This window comes from Maniola hyperantus, chromosome 19 (genome assembly GCF_902806685.2).
Source record: "Maniola hyperantus chromosome 19, iAphHyp1.2, whole genome shotgun sequence".
Classification (NCBI taxonomy): Eukaryota; Metazoa; Arthropoda; class Insecta; order Lepidoptera; family Nymphalidae; genus Maniola; species Maniola hyperantus.
This window is the reverse complement of record NC_048554.1, coordinates 6,716,827-6,737,599: the sequence shown is the minus strand read 5'-3', so window position 1 is coordinate 6,737,599 and position 20,773 is coordinate 6,716,827. Positions and strand designations below refer to the sequence as shown.

Here is a 20,773-nt window from a genome sequence, read left to right as displayed (position 1 = left end):
CATATAATCAGGTAGATATTCCACGAACAGCTTACAATAGATCGACAGATTCATCAATCCATACTAATATTACCTATAAAAGCAAATGTGTGTCCGTTATTCTGTTCGTCTGCTAGCTTTTCACGGCACATCCGACTTTGACAAATTTTGGTACAGAAATAGCTTGCATCCAAGGAAAGGACAAATGCTACTTTTTGTCCCGAAAAACTAAAAAGTTCCCTTCCAAGGGATTTAAAAAACATGAAACTTACGCGAACTAAGGCTAAACAAGACAGGTTTACGTTTATGTGAGAGATATTATAGCTCTGCCTCGTTTTAACTTTGTCTTAAGTCTTAAGCGATCTAAAGAGCGCACTTTGACTTTTCTCAGTCTTAAGATTGAGTTAAAACGAGACAGATTTATGTGAGAGATATAGATAGCTCTGTCTCGTTTTAACTCTGTCTTAAGTCTAAGCTAAGTCAGAGTGCGCTCTAAAGATCTCACCCTAAGTCGCGGGCATCATCTAATTCTAAGTAGGTACATAATAGGATTACAATGATTGATGTACTAACGATGTGGCTTTGTTGTCATCTGGCACCATGGCGATGATGTTGACACTCATGTTAACTCTGAGCATGTAGTTGACCCAGCACGCGAAAAACATCATTATGGCCACGTTGAAACGCGCCGGTATCAGATCTGAAATAAAAAGAATTTTCATTTATAATTTTCGGTTTAACCAAGTTTGTCTCTAGAATTCATAGATTTATTTGTCAAAGTACGTACACTGTACACTTTTTGAAATTTACTTCTCCAAATCTCTACCTGTTCTGTCTGTTACTGTTGACCATCGTAGTACATACAATTTCTTTACTGTTGACATAGGACTGTTGACATACATAATTACATACATGTGACATGACACACAGGTCAAAATAACCCTCCTTTGGGCTCCGCCGCAGTCGGGTAAAAAATGTAATAACTTCAGGGCCACATTACATGGCAAATATTCAATGTCAAATACAATCGAGGCATCAAGATGTGGCCGGAAATCGGTGTTTCCACTCAAGCAAACATTAGCAATCAAGTGCGCGACCTCGTAAGAACCTGAAAGCCAGTTCGCGGAAGATAACTTTCAAATGCAATGTCAATAACAGATGGACAGTGACAACAGCTCGCCGGGTACAGGACTGGTACGTTCTTGTTTGATTGTTAATCGAAACTAGTTTGTGTCGTCGGCATCGTTTACAAGTACCTACCACTTTCTTTGAATTAATTTATATTGAGTATGGACTGTGTATCTACTTATTACGAAATATGTAATGTGTATATTTATTTATTTTGAAAATGCTACAACAAAACTTAAAGTAATTAGCCTTTACTTACTGTACAAAACATGTCCGCTTGCAATGGTGCCAAGAATACTGGCTGCATTTCCGCGCTGTCTATAATATTACCGATTTGAAGGAATGATAAGAAACAGTGCAAAATTAAATAACCTTCATGTATTTTCGGATTTACGATCTTCATGACGAAATATTTATGTGCAATCAATATTTAACAACTAAGCAACTTAAAACTAGTTTAGTAAAAATAACAATTTGTGTCCAAATGTATATGTTTAAATTAAACTGTAAGTGTATAATAAGTATCTATACCTCAGTTATGAGACATGTGAAAGGGAAAGTTCACAGAACTAGTTCGATTGAAAGAGCAATTATGTCGCCAATAATATTTTAATGATCTTTTGACGCCAGTGAAATAATTAAATCACGATTTGACGAACGAACGGTTACAAATTACAATCACTCTACTTCGGATTAAAGGAAATACCTACCTAAATATTAATGTTTCGACTTGTTAATTGGTATCGGATATAAAAATTTCGCACATATGAAATGTGGGAGCTTAAAAATTGCTTTTGTCTAAAATGCAACAACGGCACTTGAATGTAATTTAAAAATACTTTTTGCATGCCAATTAGTTAGTTATTTTTGATTTAGTAGGTAGACACCTTGTCCAGGGGTCACCTCCAAAGTTTTAAGAACCCTCTTTCATCCAGTTTATTTACACAAGCATTAATCATAATTATTATTATTATTTCAAATTGTTATTTAAAGGGTTTTCGAGTTAAGCAGGGACCCTCGTGCTAATCGGCCGTCCAAAGGGGCAATGTTGCCATCATCTTGGGTACAAAGCCTCCCTGCGGTGGTCTCGATGAGGTTTTAGATTTAATTTGTTTTAGTTTTAATTTAGATTTAAGTTTATTTCATAGAATTCATTGTTATAAGTACAAACTAACAGAATAAATTAAAAACTTTTTAAATTGTGTATTTCCATAAACAATTTGTTTAAAAGTATACCTTACGGTTTTATTTATCAGTCACATAATATATTAGTTACTAAGTAGATGACGCCTCCAACGTTGCGTGGATTAAGGTTTCTGAAAATACCGTGGGAACTCTTTGATTTTCCGTGATAAAAAGTATCCGTGATAGTAAGTTATATGTCTGTCTGATATAAGCTATCTCTGTAATATCTCTATAATGTTGCCCATGGCCACGACTTCATCCACCAGAATTTACATTTTTGTTTTTTTTTAGTATCCCGTGGGAACTCTTTGATTTTCAGTCCTTGTCCACAAGCTATCCCTGCACCGAACTTCAATCAATTGCACAAAATCGACGCGTTCTTATTTATAATACTATCTCTGTAATATCTCTATAATGTTGCCCATGGCCACGACTTCATCCACCAGAATTTACATTTTTGTTTTTTTAAGTATCCCGTGGGAACTCTTTGATTTTCAGTCTTTGTCCACAAGCTATCCCTGCACCGAACTTCAATCAATTGCACAAAATCGACGCGTTCTTATTTATAATATTTAGTAAGTAGTATGGATTTAATAATAGTTCCTCCATCAACAAGAAACTCCTTATGATACCCGAATCCCTGAGTCTACTACTGTTTTGTCTACTAAAACCAACCCACTTTGTTTGGTAGCCACCCTCAGCGCATGTTGGAAGGCTCCGGCGGCTGGTCGGTTACAAAAAAACTGCACACAAAGAATCACCTTATGATACCCGAATCCCTGAGTCTACTACTGTTTTGTCTACTAAAACCCACTTCGTTTCGTAGCCACCCTCAGCACATGGTGGAAGGCTCCGGCGCGGCGGCTGGTCGGTTACGAAAAAACTGCACAAATCATTACTACAATCTTTGTTATGGTTGGCTGAATGTATGGTATTCCTGCTGCAACAATGCATTTTAGCCAATAGTGAGAGAGTGTAGGCCTATCAGAAGTGATTGCGATCGCAACACTGTAGATGCCAAATTACGGCGGTAGGCATCCTAGAACTCCCAAGAACGTACTGGTGCATGGTGCTTTCCCTTGTGCGACGTCTGGTGGGCTCGTTCCGAAAGAGACGTTCCTCCATCACAATAATATCAATGTGATTCCATACTATTATTTAATTAGGTACCAACCTACAATTTACAAGTTCTGCGCTTGATAATGGAATGCAATGATGAGGTCTAGGTTGGGGCACGCTTGCTTAGATAATGCCCATTTACGCTTGCCTTGACAGTTCTCAAATTACATCCACTTAACAACGTGGCAGTAAATATGAATGCCACAAGAGTCTTTCATACCTTACCGGTTTGATAATAAGTAGGTACTATGATTCGTATCAGAAACGTTGGGACAGAGTAAAAAGTTTCGTGCTAGTCAATTAGAAGACGCAAACGCTCATGGTCTCTGTGTTAGAACGGCGAAGGAAAAAATAAGATTGTTAAGTTCTTGAGAACACTCTCAGCCTACTTGTGATAAACCATCTCGTATGATATCTAGTATCTAGTTTTATTGGAAGCAAACCTCATAGTATTTGCTAATTCATTTATAATGTAAATCTTCATATTTTAAACTTGAATGTTGTTGCGTGTTTGCGACGCTCGTAACGGATTGTGGTTTTTCTGTAACCATGAACTAAATATTGGGAGTAGGTAGATGCTAACACGTAGAACGATTTAGAGAAAGAGAATGTTGAAGATAAGGTCTTAATAATTAAATAATTCCTTCTTTTGAAACGGGTCCTTATTTTCACGCCCTCATTGTCGCAGTGATAAGCAGTGTGGTCTCCTAAAAGAAGGTCCTGGGTTCGATTTCCAGCTGGGTCAATGAGAATTTATCACTATATCGTAAATGCGAAAGTGTGTTTGTTTGTTGGTTTATCCTTCAATCACGTCGCAACGGATCGACGTGTTTTTTTGCATGGTATTAAAGACTGGAGAGTCACATAGGCTACTTTTTATCCCGGAAAATCAAAGAGTTTCCACGTGATTTTATAAAATCTAAATCCACGCGGACGAAGTCGCGGGCTTCAGCTAGCATTTCTAAAATCTGGCCTGGTGAGATAGTCCAATCATCTTGGAAACCTTTCGCAAGCCGCATAGAAACCAATACTTAGTTAAAATTGATGTGGATTTAGTGAAACAGCCATAGCTTTTCCAGAATAGCTCGCTGGCCGCTTCCAACTTGATGAAAATGATGTAGGTAGTGAAGACAAATTAGTATGCTATGTGTGTGATATACGACAGACTACATAGACATTTGACGCGGGGTTTACGCACATTTCGAGACCTTCAAATTACCAGGGTTATGATATAGGTAGGTACCTACCTAGTATTTAAATGATTTGTGTTACCAATTACCATGAAGAATAGTACTTATACTGCAATTAAAGCAAAATTAAATTTTGACTGTTAGAATAGTTTTTGGAAGTGAATGGTATGCAAGGAATTTATTGTACGTCTATCTTTAAAAAGGTAGATGTAACAACAAAATGACTAGAATACGCTTTTAATGTCACAGTAAAACTATAAAAAAAGTTACAAGGTTTTATATAAACAAATGCGGTTCCGTTGGACTGAAATAAAATGAAGGTTTAATTAAGAAAATGATTTATGTTTACCATTCAGAGTCGGCATTGTTGTCTGCAAAAGTGCAATACAGTTCTTTCGCATTCGCTCTTTGTTGTGTTACACTTGTTTTATTGTCCGCGGACATTGCTACAAATACTTGCCTACCTATTTTGTTATTGACGACCTCCCTGGCGCAGTAGTGAGCGCTGTGGTCTTATAAAGGAGAGGTCCCAGGTTCGATTCCAGGCAGGAGTAATTTGGGATTTTATAATTTCTAAATTGTCTCTGGTCTGGTCTGGTGGGCAGTTTCGGCCGTGGCTAGTTAACACGCTACCGGAAAAGGCCGTGCCGCCAAGCGATTTAGCGTACCAGTACGATGCCGTGTAGAAACCAAAGGGGTATGAGTTTATTAAAAACTGCCGTAACCTTTCCAGATATAAGCCCATCCATCTTAGACTGTATCATCACTTACCACCAGGTGAGATTGCAGTCACGGGTTAACTTGTATCTGAATTTAAAAAAAATCTCCTTCATAATATTATGCAACTGCATTCGACGCTTGACGTAAAACAACTTTACTTAGTTTATCCAAACTCTTTGCAGAGTTTTCCAGAACTCTTTTAAAATCCTACAAAACTCTTATAAAGATTTTCAACAACCTTGTAGACGAGCTCTAAATAGAGTTTTTGGGATCGAGTAGGTATATCATTACACCTCAGACAGACAGACAGACAGATTTCAGTCTGACTGACGCAGTAATGATGAGCATGCCTGTAAAAGTGTGTAAATATTCTACAGTAGCGTTTATCCAAAGTCTATAAAGTACCTATTTAGGACCAAAATGTCGCAAATACTAGATATATATAAGTTTTGCATTCAATTCGCATCGTTTAAATTTCATGGAACGGTGCCTAGATTGTATTCACCTAATGTACTCGTAAGGAGAAAGTCCAAGTGCAAAAAGAATTAAATGGGACATCGATATCAGTATCCATACTTTTGTACTTAATATTATAAATGCGAAAGTGTGTGTCTGTCTGTCTAAGTATGCGCTTTCCACAGCCCATCCGTTTCACCGATTTTGATGTTTGGTACAGGGAGAGCTTGCATCCCGGCATCGGTGAAGGATATAGGCATACTTTTGGTCCCGAAAAATCAAAAAGTTCCCATGGGATTTTTTGAAAACCTAAATTCACATGTACGAAGTTGCAGGAATCACCTACGTAGGTACTTAGTAACTATACAGATTACAGAAATAGTTGCATCCTGCATAGACTACTTTGTGCCAGAAAATCAAAGAGTTACCACGGGATTTTCAAGAACCGAAATTCACCCGGACAAAGTCGCGGGCATTGTCTAGTTGTCAGTACAAGAATGACATGAAATAGTTGACGACCTTTTCACAAGCTCAACAAAGGCTAGTTTTTACCTTGTCATTGCTTAGGACCTTAAGGACATTACAATGATAGCGATTTATTGAACAAAAAAAATGTGAAATTATTGACTGCCGACAGCTAATTCCGTCGATGTTAGATCCTCCACTCCTTGTTCTGAGTCTAAGTAATTTGATTTCCACTCAATCTCACAGGGCCGGTCTAATATTTTTCCGCAGCGAACTTCATGGAAAGTATAGGTACATTATCACAACCCTTAGTTCAAAACTGTTTCAACTCAAAAAATACTTTATTCAGATACAAAGAAAAACAGATTAAGTAATTTATAATCGAGAGAAGATATGAAAACTATAATAAGTAAGTATTAAGAAAACTATAATAAGAAGGAATTGTGCCTTGAATATTCCATCAAACCTACACATTTTCCCCGTATCTACAGATAATCGGGGCAGGGATCAAAAACTGAGATCATATTATCAAAAGGCAAGGATTTTGAGTTGAAACAGTTTTGATCTACTTAGGGATGCGATATAAGTAATATTACTGTTTTTAGTTTAAGTTTAGAGAGTGCACGTCCGAATTAACAGCATATCTGCCCTTTAAAAAAGTCAATTCTTTGAAACAAAAAACGGCAGAAAATCCTTTACAAAATATCGTTATGTACTTATTATGTTAATATAATAATATTATGTATGCTTTTTCGCATAATATTATAAATCGAGGACGGTAAACATTTGCGTAATTAAGTATGACGTTTAATGGCTTAGCCTTGCTTTCTGGAAGAGTCCATGCTACGCCACGCGCCGCGCCGCCGTGAAAGTGTAAGAATGCAGGGCTCAAGCCTGACGTTATTTTGCCGTTGCCTCGGCGTCGCGTCGTTGAGGCGCCTTACAATTAGGGTTGCCAGTCACTCTCAATACTAATTAATCATTTATTAAGTATACTTTTATAAAAGAAGAGATTTGTTGGCTTGAAATCTGAAATTACCAAATCGATTTCAATAATTTTTTCACCATTAGAAAGCTACTTTATCTACTTTTTTACCGATTTTGACGTTTGGTACGTATTTAGTACAGAGATAGCTTGCATTCTGTATTTAGATAATAATAACTAGGTACTTATTGAATTTAACGTAGGTATACCTTTTAACGTTAAAAATATATTATCATCGTCATCATCATCATCACCATTATAAACCCATCGCCGGCTCACTACCGAGCACGGGTCTCAGAATGAGAATGGTCATTGGTTCACCACGCTAACCTAGTGCAGATTAGCAGACTTCACATGCCTTTGGAAACATTATGGAGACCTCTCTCGCGTACAGGTTTGCTTACAATGGTTTCTTTCACCGTTTAAACAAGTGAAACGAAATTGATTTAAAATATTAGGTATAGGTACCTACTACCTACCTACCTACATTAAATATACTTACCTATAAGTCCGTGACAGGTTGAGGTGGCAATCGGGATATGAGTCGAGGGTCGCTTGCACACCCGCAACTGCTGTGCGGGCTGTGCGGGTGTTCTCTCCCCGATTGCCATCCTGACCTGTTGCGTAATATACTAAAGATACACGTAAGTAATATATTATTTTACGCGCTTACTGGGCAAACAGCTATTTAAAAAGTTAAGCAAGCAAAAATCGGGCAGTCAGGAATCGGGGCCAGCCCTGTAATAATGCAACATTATTGATTTCTTTCATTATTTAAAGTGACTGACAGATATCGAACACCACTTTCATGTACTAAATTAATAAGTACAAGCAGCATTAACGGTGAGGCCCACTTACTTACTCGTAACTTGACGAAGTTATCAAGTTGGAACTTTTCGCACTTGTCCTAAATAAGTACATATTTGCATAACAGGAATTGTGATACCTACATTTACTCACCTTCATTGTGCAAATAAATAAAAATATTTCAATTCAGATTAAAATGCATGACCCTAATAATAATGTAGAGTTCCTTGCAGTAATTTTCCTCCTAAAGTCAGGTTGGCTTTTAGCAGCCAGCGCTTTCTAAAATTGGACTGAATACCTAGATCCGAATGTACCTACAATTCCTAAAATTAGAAGGTATACTTAGTAGGTAACCAATAAGTACCTATGGGTCTTACATCAAATATTACATTACCCATCTATAAATGCAAAGGTCTGTCTGTCTGTCCTAGATTTTGTTAGAAGATAAATTAATAGCCAGTACATATAGGTACTTATGTCTTACCTATCAGTAATATTATAATAAATGCAAAATTGTATCTATCTGTCTGTATGTCTTTCCACTTTTTGGCGTAAAATCTCAGATTCTAAATCTTAAATCGTTGAATACTGCAGAGGCAAACAATGTAGATAAAAAGTATCCGGTTTTTGTTAATTCTTATGACGTGTGTTGATTATATCTTTTTTTGTTCGTTTGTGATGGCTTTGAATCGTAACTAAGTGCTGTTCTTGTTTTACAACGGTTTCTTTACTTCATCATCATCTTCATCAACCGATAGACGTCCAATGCTGGACCTAGTTCTCTTGTAGGGATTTCCACACACCACGGTCTTGCGCCGCCTGAATCCAGTGGCTCCCTGCGACTGATGATGTCGTCCGTCCACCTAGTGGGGGGTCTTTTAACGCTGCGCCTTCCGGTACGAAGTCGCCATTCCAGCACCTTTTGACCCCAACGTCTATCGGCTTTCCGTGCTATGTACTCTATACCCATTGCCACTTCAGCTTCGCAACCCGTTGAGCTATGTCGGCTACTCTAGTTTTCCCACGGATCTCCTCATTTCTGATTTGATCACGTAGAGAAATTCCAAGCAACCAAGCATAGCTCTCTACATATCCGCTGAGTGACTCTGAGCTGAATTAGCAGTTGTTTTACTTAGGTATATAAATTTAGTCATTTTCGGTCTCTACAGACTGCTTTGAACTAATCTTCTTAAAAGTATCTTATTAAAGAAATTCCCGATTTTCAGTCTGAGTCTGTCTTTTGTACAGAGCTGTATGCACATAATAATACCTACTTAATTAAGAATGACTAAGTAGATAGCTACTACTTGATAGCAAAAGTTTACAAACAAACAAAAAACTATACTAAGTACTTATAGTACTCGTGGGGTAGGTACAACGTCGCCAAATATCAAATTTACTCGTCTACCTTCTGAGGTATCTACATAATAAAATCATGAGCTCATCAAAATATCTCAGCGATACAGGTATTCGTGCACAAACCTGATATTCCACGATGTAAGTGTAGCCGGTTTATACTCAAATGTTTTGCGTTTTTTAGCGTCTTATGCATAATCAAACAACTTAAGGCTATAATCCTGGACAGATACAAAGCGTGACGGCGGCGACACCTGACAATATATCACCTTAGGACGTCACGTTACACGAAACCGTGACGAAACCAGTGTCACCTCTAGTTTTACCCTAAGTAGTTTCTGTAGAAATTGGCCCTAAATTATGCCAAAAATTCGAATTTAGGGCGCATAGTTATTATTATAAAGAACATTTTGTTATATAATAAATATCATGATTAACCCATCGCAGGCTCTCTACTGAGTATGGGTCTTCTCTCAGAATGAGAAGGGGTTTGACATAGTCCGCCACTCAGTCCAAGTGCGGATTGGCAGACTTCACACACCTTTGATATTACTATGGATAACTCTCAGGCATGCAGGTTTCCGCATGATGTTTTCCTACACCGTAATCAAAACAAGTGATACCTACTTATTTAATTGCTTAGAACGCAAATAACTCCGAAAAAACTGATGTGCATGCCCGGAGTCAAACCCCGACTTCCTGAATAAGATGCGGATGTCTTAACCACTAGGCTAGGATGTTTGTGTACAGGTAGTGATTATACAAATAGTATTAGAACTTTTAGGAAGCCGCCGCCGTCACGTGTCGGCGCCTCAGTCATTTGGTATTACCAGAGTCCAGACATTAATTAGGACGTGCCTGGCGATTTTCAATTTTTTTAATAACTAAAAGCAAAAATTATCATACCTAATTATAAATTATAATGACTACAAATTCCGCAGATTTCTCATAATACTCGTATTATAATCTAATGATTTTTGTATTTAAAAAGTTATATGTAATTTTGGTAAATATACGATACTACAGTTAGGTAGATTTTTTTAAAATTATCTACTTACACATAAATATTAAATAGGTACCTACATTAAATTTCATATATATTCTACTGGTACTCATTATGAATAGTGTCGAAGTGAACTAATTTAGTGTAATGTTAAAATAGGTAGGTTTGTTGTTTAAATAATTAAGTAGGACTTTAATAATTATGTAATGTGTGTACACACGTCTTAAATATAGTTAATGGTCACGTAAAACTTAATAATTAGTTGTTATCGTAGACTAGACAGGTACCTAGGTACTTATGTAACTTTAATTATAAATAATAGGTTGATACCTACATCAGCATTAGAGTAGGTATAAATATTACATATAATTATCCTCATCATCATCATCAACCGATAGACATCCACTGCTGTCTCTTATAGGGACTTCCACATGCCACGGTCCTGCCGCGCCGCCTGAATCGAGCGGCTCCCGGCGACTCAGATGCCGTCCGTCCACCTAGTGGGGGGTATTTCAACGCTGTGCCTTCCGGTACGAGGTCGCGATTTCAGTACCTTGGGATGGGATCCCAACGTCAACAATGTGCCCTGCCCATTGCCACTTCAGCTTCGCAACCCATTGAGCTATGTCGGTTACTCTGATTCTCCTACAGATCTCCTCATTTCTGATTTAATCACGTAGAGAAACTCCAAGCATAGCTCTCACCATCGCCCACTGAATGACTCTGAGCTTTCTTATGAGGCATGATGGGCTTATAGTTAGCGCACAGCCTTATTAGCGACCAATGTCTCGCTATAGCTTATTCCCGCGACTTCGTCCGTGTGGACTACACAAATTTCAAACCCCTCTTTTACCCCCTCAGGGGTTGAATTTTTAAAAATCCTTTCTTAGCGGATGCCTACCTCATAATAGCATGCCAAATTTCAGCCCGAGCCGTCCAGTGGTTTGAGTTGTGCGTTGATAGATCAGTAAGTCAGTCAGTTACCTTTTCTTTTATATATATATATATACTAGCTTATGCTCGCGACTTCGTTCGCGTGGACTACACAAATTTCAAACCCTGATTTCACCCCCTTAGGGGTTGAATTTTCAAAAATCCTTTCTTAGTGGATGCCTACGACATAATAGCTATATGCATGCCAAATTTCAGCCCGATCCGTCCAGTAGTTTGAGCTGTGCGTTGATAGATCAGTCAGTCAGTCAGTAAGTCAGTCACCTTTTCCTTTTATATATTAAGATATATATATAGATAGATGATGATACTATTATGAAGTACAAAAAGCCCTGAAAGCGGATACAGCCCAGTGGTTAAGACGTCGAGTCGTCGGCCTCCTAGAGATTCAATCCCGGGTACCTACACGTTAACGATCACACTAAAAATGTACATTTAACGGCATACCTATGTGCTATCTAGCTACGTACCTAGTAGGTCAACAATCGTGCCGGAAGCTGTACCTATTCATCTACAATGACAAAAGCGCCATCGACTGATCTCATTCATTCACCTAGGTACATACTTATCTGGTAGGTAAGTGCCTTATCTGGTAGCTATTATGAAATTCAACTGAAATGCAACAGTGTTGTAAAATAGTTGTAATTCCTGTAAACATTTCTAGCCATAAAAGGTACATAAAACTAACTACATAATACAGTAAGTTTTGATGTAACTTATCTAGATAGGTCCCACTTTTAGGGTTCCGTAGTAAACAAGGAGCCCTTATAGTTTCGCCATGTCCGTCCGTCTGTCCGTCCGTCTTCGGTTAATCTCAGAGACTATTAGTGCTAGAAATCTGTATTTGGCATGGGTATATAAATATTAATCACGCCGACAAAGTGGTGAAATAAAATTGTGATAAATACGCACTTGGCCGGTTTTTTTTGTACTCTCAACTCTGCAAGTTGCAACACAGGATATCAATAAACCTGTCTCAGTATTTTCTAAAATTAAAACATTAACGAGTGGTACCTAATTTTAGTAGTACGTAGGGACTTAGGGAGCCTATGAGAAATTCAGCAAGAGTAGAAAATAAATTATTTCATCATCATTAATCACCACTATCAAAAGTAACAGGATAATGAAAAAAAATACCTATCTAATAATAATTTAATTGTACTTACCTATAATTTATTCTGCGAAAAGTTACCCTATAAGTGCTTGCAAGCCTATACCATTGTTGTATTATTGAATGACACTGTAAACAAATCATCATTCAGTCTTCAATTATTTAGATCCGAGATAATTTTCCGTAAGTTTTCCCGTATTGTCTTACCCAGGCAGCGATTTGGGCTATTACGTAGTCGGTCACTTAGGAGTTCAGGACAGGACAAAATCTTGTTAGATCTGTGTATTGTATTAATTATAGGTATAGATAAAAAGAGCGATGATTATATTATTATTAATTATCTATACTTACTAATATTATAATTAGAGGTGAAGTTTATAAGTAAGTTTGTTTGTTGGCGGTAATCCCTTACTAAACCAATTTAGAAAATTCTTTCACCAGTAGAATATTCCAGATTGACATAGGCTATATTTTATTTAAATAAAATAGAGATCCCTACGAAAATTGCAATAAGCTACCCGTGCGAAGCCGGGGCGGGTCGCTAGTTATTTATAAGATGTCATAATCATCAATCTCAATTAACAATAACAACCCATGTCACGAGTCTCTTCTCAGAATGAAAATGGGTGGCCATAGTCCACCAGGCTCGCCAAGTGCGGATTGACAGACTTCACACACCTTTGAGCACATTATGGAGAACTTTTAGTCATGCTGGTGTTCTCACGATGTTTTAGTGAAATACGTGCCCGGGATCGAACTCCCGAACAGGACGAAGCCGACGATTTATAGGCTATCACCGCTCGTTATTGGTTACGTAATAGAATAAAGAAACGTGCCTCCTCGATTAGCAGTGACATAATTCTAAAATACTCGCCTTCCTGGCATTATTGACAAATCGAACGGTATAAAAATAATATATTATGTAAAATATTCTATTAAGAGAAATTCCGATTGTGAGCATCTATTGAAACTTAGATTAATTATTATAATTATGTAACTATCTGGCATTGGCACGCAGCCAAGTGGCACAAGCTTTGAATTTGGTGACCCTCACTAATTCTCAGAACCTAGGTACTAAATTCCAATACACAACCAACGGGTATTGTTGTGTTCGTTATTCGTGGTCTTGAGATGAACACGTTGAAAGGTCAAAGCAAAAACGATTTGTGTATTTTAATGGCCATCTCGTTTAAGTTATCATTCACAAAAATCTTGATTAGGTAGGTACGACAATGATGGACTTAAAATCTCGGTAGATGAGGCTTATAAAGTTAATGATGGTGAAATCTCCCAGGAATGAACCACTCCAGGGCGTTAGTCAAAGCCTTCAATAAGAAGGCTGCCTCAAAAGCACTAGCGCTAAGTAGGAAAAGTTTATGCACTCGAGTGCGGCCATTAACAGGACACTACAGATTGATCATCAAGAAGAAAAAGGACAATTTAACAAAATAAAGGAGAAACTAAAACCTACTCGTATTGTAGTATTCGAACCTACTTTTATCTCAATTAATATTGTATACATCTAGGTATTTCTGGATGAAATAAGAAATTACGTGATATTACCACACGAGTATAGGTAAGTTAGTAAATTCTATAATAATATTAGGTATACCTATGCAATGCTATATTTTCCAATTAGTAGATCTTCTGGGACATCCCATAGAATTGCCTTATGTCGTTAGAGGACCCAAAGGTACCTACATGACAAACTCTAGGACATGCTAGCATCCACTTAAGCAACCCAAAATATTGAAAAAGATTCCTGAAATGATGTTTCAAATATCTTAATAAAAATTAAAATAAGAGAATATCGGTATTAAATTATAATTCAAAGATCGTGTGTAACAGAAACTTCAAATACGTCATATCTCATGTTTGCCTGCCAAATTATAACAAGTCCGTTAAAAAGAGCTATAGGTACCGAAAACAGCATTTAGCAAAAAAACAGAGTTATTTGTACACTTTTATCGCATCCTCATGTCGTGTGTATCGATAAAGCATTCAATTAATATAAAGGAGTTTAAATGCCATCGGTGCAGACATCTTTAATTGTACGCAGAAATTGCATTAAAGAGAATTTTTTTATTTTATTAACTAAATACTAAAACTAACCCAATTGCTTTATTTAAAGATGCTTATTCGTTCTCTAGATTCGCTTGAGCCCTATTTGCTAAATGAATCTAAATAAGTAAAACAACTTTATCTAGGTACCTACTTACTTAAGATAAAACTATGCAATTTTAATTTAATGACCATTACGAGTTGTATGTTCATATTTGCGCCTCTTGGCCCTTTCCGCCTTAGTAGCCGCCGCGCCGCCGCGCCGCTCCGGCCGCCACGGAGGTCGCCTGTACGTGTGGCAGCGCCAGTGTATCCACACACGTGGCATCCCACACAAGCGACCTTCCTTGCTTCCTCGGGTCAAGAGTCATACTGTCTGGTCTCTTGTCCTCTCTACGTGCCAAACCGTTTGGTTCTAATACTGCAGGCACTTTAGCTGTGACAATAGACCTACGCTTGATTCCGTTCAAGGAAGTATGACAGGAGAAACGACCGGCACTTTTGGCATATGCAAGACTGTCGTGACCATATACGTCCATTGCCTCTCCACAATGGCAAAGATGTGGCTGTTGAATCCTAGCGCCAAGACGAACACCAACCGCGATAATAAGTGTAAGGTGATCTAATAGAGTGCCTATATAATTATGTTTCGAAGGGAGAGCTTGAAGCCAGTAGCTCGATTCTCTCGTAGACAGTGCGAGGAGACGCGTCCGATCTCTTGCAGAGGTTGATGAATTTATCAACTCCTGCAAAACATCAGCACAAAGCGCGTCATCCCACCGTCTTTGAGAAAACAACCGGCTCTTTACTAGGACTTGCTAAATTGAAAGCGTCTCTAGCTTCTGCCGAATACGAAAGCTCCATAATAGAACCCAAAGATGGATTTATAATATTGCCAGAAGATAGAAAAGTAGTAAGTACGTACCTAGGTAATTTATAGATCTCACTTACTAAACTAAATATATTATTACTAAGTAGTTTCTGGAACCTTCTACTGCAGCTGATACCTACTAAGTATACTATCGAATCATGAATGGTTACTGTTCATGAGTTTTCACTTAAAATGGATAATAATTTATATTTAGCGTTTAAACTACCGTGAGTGATTTCCATTATAAATAATATCTATCCCGGAAACTAGTCGGGCTAACGTCGACTAGACACGTGAGTACAGCCGGGATAGATATTATTTATAATTTATATTCATTCGTAATGTAATATGGATACGCTTTGCCTTAATGACACAGTTATACTCGTTAGTCAGATAGTCTATATATATAAATATATTAATTAAGTGGAAAAGAATGCGCTCTACCTATCTTGATTATATACTTAGGGCACTTTTACGCAGGTGCAGAAAAATAATTATTTAAATGAAGATAGTAGGTATCTAAATACGTTTGTGGTTTTAAATGATATTGTGACAGGTTTGGAGAGGGTAGTTAAAAGAATACCCGGTTGAGTTTGTTAGGCTTCTGCTCAAATCAAGACGCGATTAGAACCCTCGAAATTTTAATTTTGAATTGACGTGCCTATCTAAATATAATTTATCACCGCTATTATACGCTCATTTCTATATTTAACTTTTTAATTCAAAAAGTGTAATGCACACTTATACCTACCTATATTATTAAGTATAATCTAAGTATGTACCTATATAAAGTTATGAAAAAACAACTTCTAATCACTGAATAATAAATTTATTATATAAATATATATATATTATATATAATTTATTATATATAATATAATAATAAATTAATTATTATTATAAATAATAATTTACGGTCTTAGATGAAACATAGTTACCTACACCAGCTATACGTAAAACGGTATACCTACCTATCTTACACTTGGTAAAGCATCTAAATAATCTTTTATATCCTTCGCTACAGGATGTTAAGGTAATTTCTTGTTTACGATGGGTAATTAATAACGTTCATTAAAATTTAGGTACGAATGTAAATTTTAATTTAATGATTAAGTATGTACTTAGATAGGTACTTCTGATAAGTATTAAAATTAAGTTGTTATTACTTACCGAATAATTTGATATGTAACTTCATTTTGATTAACTGGCCGCACTCCTAGCAATCACAAGAAAATCACGTAACTAATTAGAAAAGTCAAAACACGCAAAAACGAAGTTTGCGGCGAGGTGCGCGCGCGCCTTGCTTCGTACGACTGTGGTACGACTGCCTTTTGCTATTGCCAATGAAAGCCTGAGGCCTAGCAGTAGCACAGCTCGCGTGCCTACAACCATCCGATTGCTATAAGTCCGATTGTCAATGGACATGGCACAACTTAAAAACAAGGCAGAGAAACGATAACACAGTCTAGTCATAAATAAGCAAACATTTACTTAGCTAGGCAGGTACATTCAACTTTACTCCTAAAGACTTTTTTGGCCTAGGCTTTAATTTATCAATATGGTGACTTAACCCGCCTAGAAGCGTCATCATAATATTATATTATACTACTACCTAGTGACTTTAAAATTTCTGCTAGAAAACCCCCTAAAAAAGTACCTAGGCATTTATATTGCGACGCAATAAGTAGGTACATAAGCAACGTGTGACCTAATGTGACCTAGTTGTGACAGAGCATGTAGATTGATCACGTTGGTGAAGCAACGTTGACCCAAGTCGGTGCCTAACTGGATGGACGATCGACTTTGGAGTTTCGATTTAGAGTTTTCGTGTCCTCTCCTGTGTGTACACCTCGAAGAGCGCGTAAAAAACTATCGACCCCATGCAGTTATTCTTAGTCGACTCGTATGCGAAGGGATCTGAGAGTCCACTGCATAACTCCTACCATTGTGATTAATAGAAAGAGCTATGAGGACTATGCGATGCAGAGACAGAATCCTCCACACACACATCTACACACCCACAATTCACACCAATTTTTACCCTATCGGAATTGGCACTTTTGATCATATGCCCAGAATGATAAAATGAAATGAAAATAATAAAGTTACAAAATATACAATAATAAAATTTAAATTAAATTAAAATTAGAGATTGCCCCCAAATAGGAGGTTCGTACTTTATTTACGGTTATTGTCACGATGTACGGCAAGCCAGTACTTCAGTATGGGATTCTCAGGGCACTCAGAGCATACCCTGAGGACCTCGTTTTGAGAATCGCGGATGCGGGACCAAAATGCCGCAACACGAGATCTAACAACCGCGAAATAATCGGGCACTCTGGCGTCAGCAAACATGCCCGACGCACTGCAGTATTTAGGCAGTTTCATCAGAATGCGGTATGCGTTATTATACTGCACTCTGATGCTGCTACGTGCACTTTTCGTTGCGTTGAACCAAAGCTGACACGTGTAGAAGCATTGACAATATGCTCTAAACAGCGTCAGCTTCGCCTCAGGACTGCACCGTGCAAACCGACGTGCGAGCATATTACACCGAACAGCCAGAGCCCTCCTTTCGCGTTCTATATCGCGGTTATCACGCAAGTCCTCAGTTAGGATATGCCCCAAGTACCTGAACTGATCCACCCTTTCAATAGGTACACCATCTAAAAAAACCTTCGGAATCCTCTCCGGACCTCTACCTGAGCGGAATAACATCATCTGCGTCTTTTTAACATTATACTTCAGGCCGTGATCCCTTGCATAATGCTCGCAGATGGCCAATAATCTTCTAAGTCCCCTGATTGAGGGACTTAGAAGTACCATGTCGTCAGCGTAGCTTAAATTATTCAGGCAAGTTGTACCTATGTGACAACCAATCCTTGTACTTCTAAGTTCCTCAATCAGATCGTTTACGTATAAGCTAAAGAGGTCCGGAGAGGTCAGCCCACCTTGACGTACGCCACACTCTAATATATAGTCATTAGAGATGGCGTCGCCCCATTTAACAAAGTTTGTCTGATTTTCGTACCAGTATCTCAACAGGTCTACAGTCTTACTGGGTACATTCGATGTTGTTAGTTTTTGCCAAAGTCGCTGGTAGTTAACTAGGTCGAAGGCGCGGCTTAGGTCTAAGAAGCAAGCATAAACCGACGTACCTCTGTTAGTGTAGTAGTTAACTGTTGATTTAAGACTGAAAACTGCAGAATCTGTTGAGAGTCCAGAACGAAAACCAAACTGCGTGTCGTCAACCTTTATGTTACCTTTTATACTTGGATGTAGTAGCCTTTCCAGAATTTTACCTATAATGGTCCCTAAAGAAATCAGAAGTATCTATTCAAATTGATCACTTGATCAATTTGCCCAGCAGAATCGACTGTAGTTGCAAGACTCGTCCCATTCTCCGCGACGCGACGTAGGTTTACGCGACCAAGTGATAATGTAAAGTAAATAAGGATGTAACTACATAAACCTGTACGTACTAACTACTTAGTTAATAAAAAACAGCATTGAATTGCTTTCCATAGTTTTGTTGCTTTTATTAGATCTTTTTGATGATTTGTTATTATTAGATTTGTTTTTGCTTTGCAAACGCACTCTTTTCTTTCATTTCACATTTTCATACCTACCTTCCTACTACTTTGTAAACCAGTCGAGGTGGCATGGAATCACGGTGGTACTGAGTACCTATTGACATCGATAGGTACTATATGGTATGGACACCACAAACGCTAGACACACTTTAGTGGACGTAGTAAACAGAAAATATGATACATCGACCTTTAGAAAGAGATAGCGGTTTCGTAGAGCGTTGTCTCTGTCGTTGAGATCGTCAAACATCACATAAGTATGAAGTGACAGAGACAACTCTACAAAGCCAAATTACTAATACATTGTTCGCAACTATTCCTCCTTTGAAATCACACAATAGATCTTTAGAGACATAAATACTAATAGGTACTAACCTAGACTAATGCTAGGCACTACAAGTAGTGCCTAGCATTAACGCACGTGTAGCTTAGATAGGTACGTCGTGAAACTCGATTAGGTACCGTTACTATGACTTAGTAATTATTTGAGAATCTTAGTATTTGCCTTGCACCTCTATTATGATAATGTAAGCTGGCGGTTCACGCTGAGGCAGAGATGTATGATCGAGACAGAGACAGGCGACATAGAGACGGGTCTCGGTCTCCGCTGCTCTACTCTGTATCGAGACGACTTTCCTGTTGCAGTGGTGAGAGCTGTGGGAGTTCCCGAGTTCGAAATAAAAACTTATTTATTGCATGTAAGTCTGTTCTGAGTCTATTGACCTATCAACAGACGCTACGTCCATTACACCTATAACTTACTTAGCTTGTGTCCGACAGGTTATGAGCCTTGGGCAACGCGTATTATAGTATTCGTTGATAGTAGTAAGTCAGAAACTCTCACGCAAATACCGACAATAACTGTACCTACAAAAAAAATCTTAATCGGATAAACGATACCCGAACGCATAGGATTTCATCTATCTACCTCTCTACTTAGGTACATTGGAGATGGATACATAGGTACTGTAAAGAGACGAGATTTTTAAAAACCCAAATCCACGCGGAAGAATTCGAAGCCAAAACGGTTGCAAGCAGCAACATGGTGTGTAGCTCACACCACTGCTACTTACACATTACTACTTACTACCCCCGTCACCTTTCTACCATCGTACCGCCAGCGCGCCGGGCAAGTTTCCACCCCTATGTCGTCAACATTCCATACACGCGTACGAAACGCTTTGCGTCGTTCCTTATACGCATGGCTAGGGTCTGGAATACTCTTCCGAGATCAGTGTTTCCTGCCAATTATAATCCGGGTATCTTTAAAACAAGAGTGAATAGGCACCTGCTAGGCTAACGCGTCCCATCTTAGGCCACAACTTCCCACCAGGTGTGATCGTGGACAAGCGTGCGCCTATAAATTAAAAAAAAAACATGATGTGATAACACAATCATCTCAAATTAACCCCCGCCTGACAGTATCGCGGAAAAAGATAGGTATGGTATAATCCATTATCTAAAAGCACTCACGTTTTCTCAACTAAGGTTACAAACATCATCTATAGAATGTCATCGTTTGATCCGATTATCTTTACCTAAACTGATAAGAGAATTAGATAGAGAAGATTGAAGGTAAAAGATATCTGTAGTGGCAATATACTTAGCTAGTACTCTAGTAGCTTCAAAAATATTGTCATGCAAGTCAGCAAGATTAGTGTGATTCTTCAAGCGCACATATCTTCATAAGTGACGGTATTGCATTTCTTTTGATATGAATTTGATAGCAAATTCAAAATAAATGGTTAATGTATACTTAGTATTATGCTATGTGGGAAAATAAATAAAGCAACATG

At 38.0% G+C, this 20,773-nt stretch overlaps 2 protein-coding genes across 2 annotated transcripts in view; both read right to left on the bottom strand.

Annotated features, from left to right (window-relative positions):
- Window positions 1-16,782, bottom strand: part of LOC117991368 (uncharacterized transporter slc-17.2-like) — a 34,961-nt gene extending 18,179 nt beyond the window's left edge. The window contains exons 1-2 of the mRNA XM_034978947.2: window positions 16,558-16,782; window positions 553-679 (exon numbers count right to left, since the gene is read on the bottom strand). Of these exons, the coding sequence (XP_034834838.1) occupies window positions 553-679; window positions 16,558-16,582 (152 nt within the window). The 5' untranslated portion in view covers window positions 16,583-16,782. The remainder of the gene's footprint in view (window positions 1-552; window positions 680-16,557) is intronic.
- Window positions 16,783-17,565: 783 nt separating this feature from the next.
- On the bottom strand, window positions 17,566-18,213 carry LOC117991476 (uncharacterized). The gene has a single exon (XM_034979074.2). The coding sequence runs from the start codon at window positions 18,211-18,213 to the stop codon at window positions 17,566-17,568; it is 648 nt and encodes a 215-aa protein (XP_034834965.2).
- Window positions 18,214-20,773: the final 2,560 nt, after the last annotated feature.

Bases quoted from the DNA above. Each gene is read 5' to 3' on its own strand.
- LOC117991476 (XM_034979074.2), bottom strand. From the start codon at position 18,213: ATGGTACTTCTAAGTCCCTCAATCAGGGGACTTAGAAGATTATTGGCC.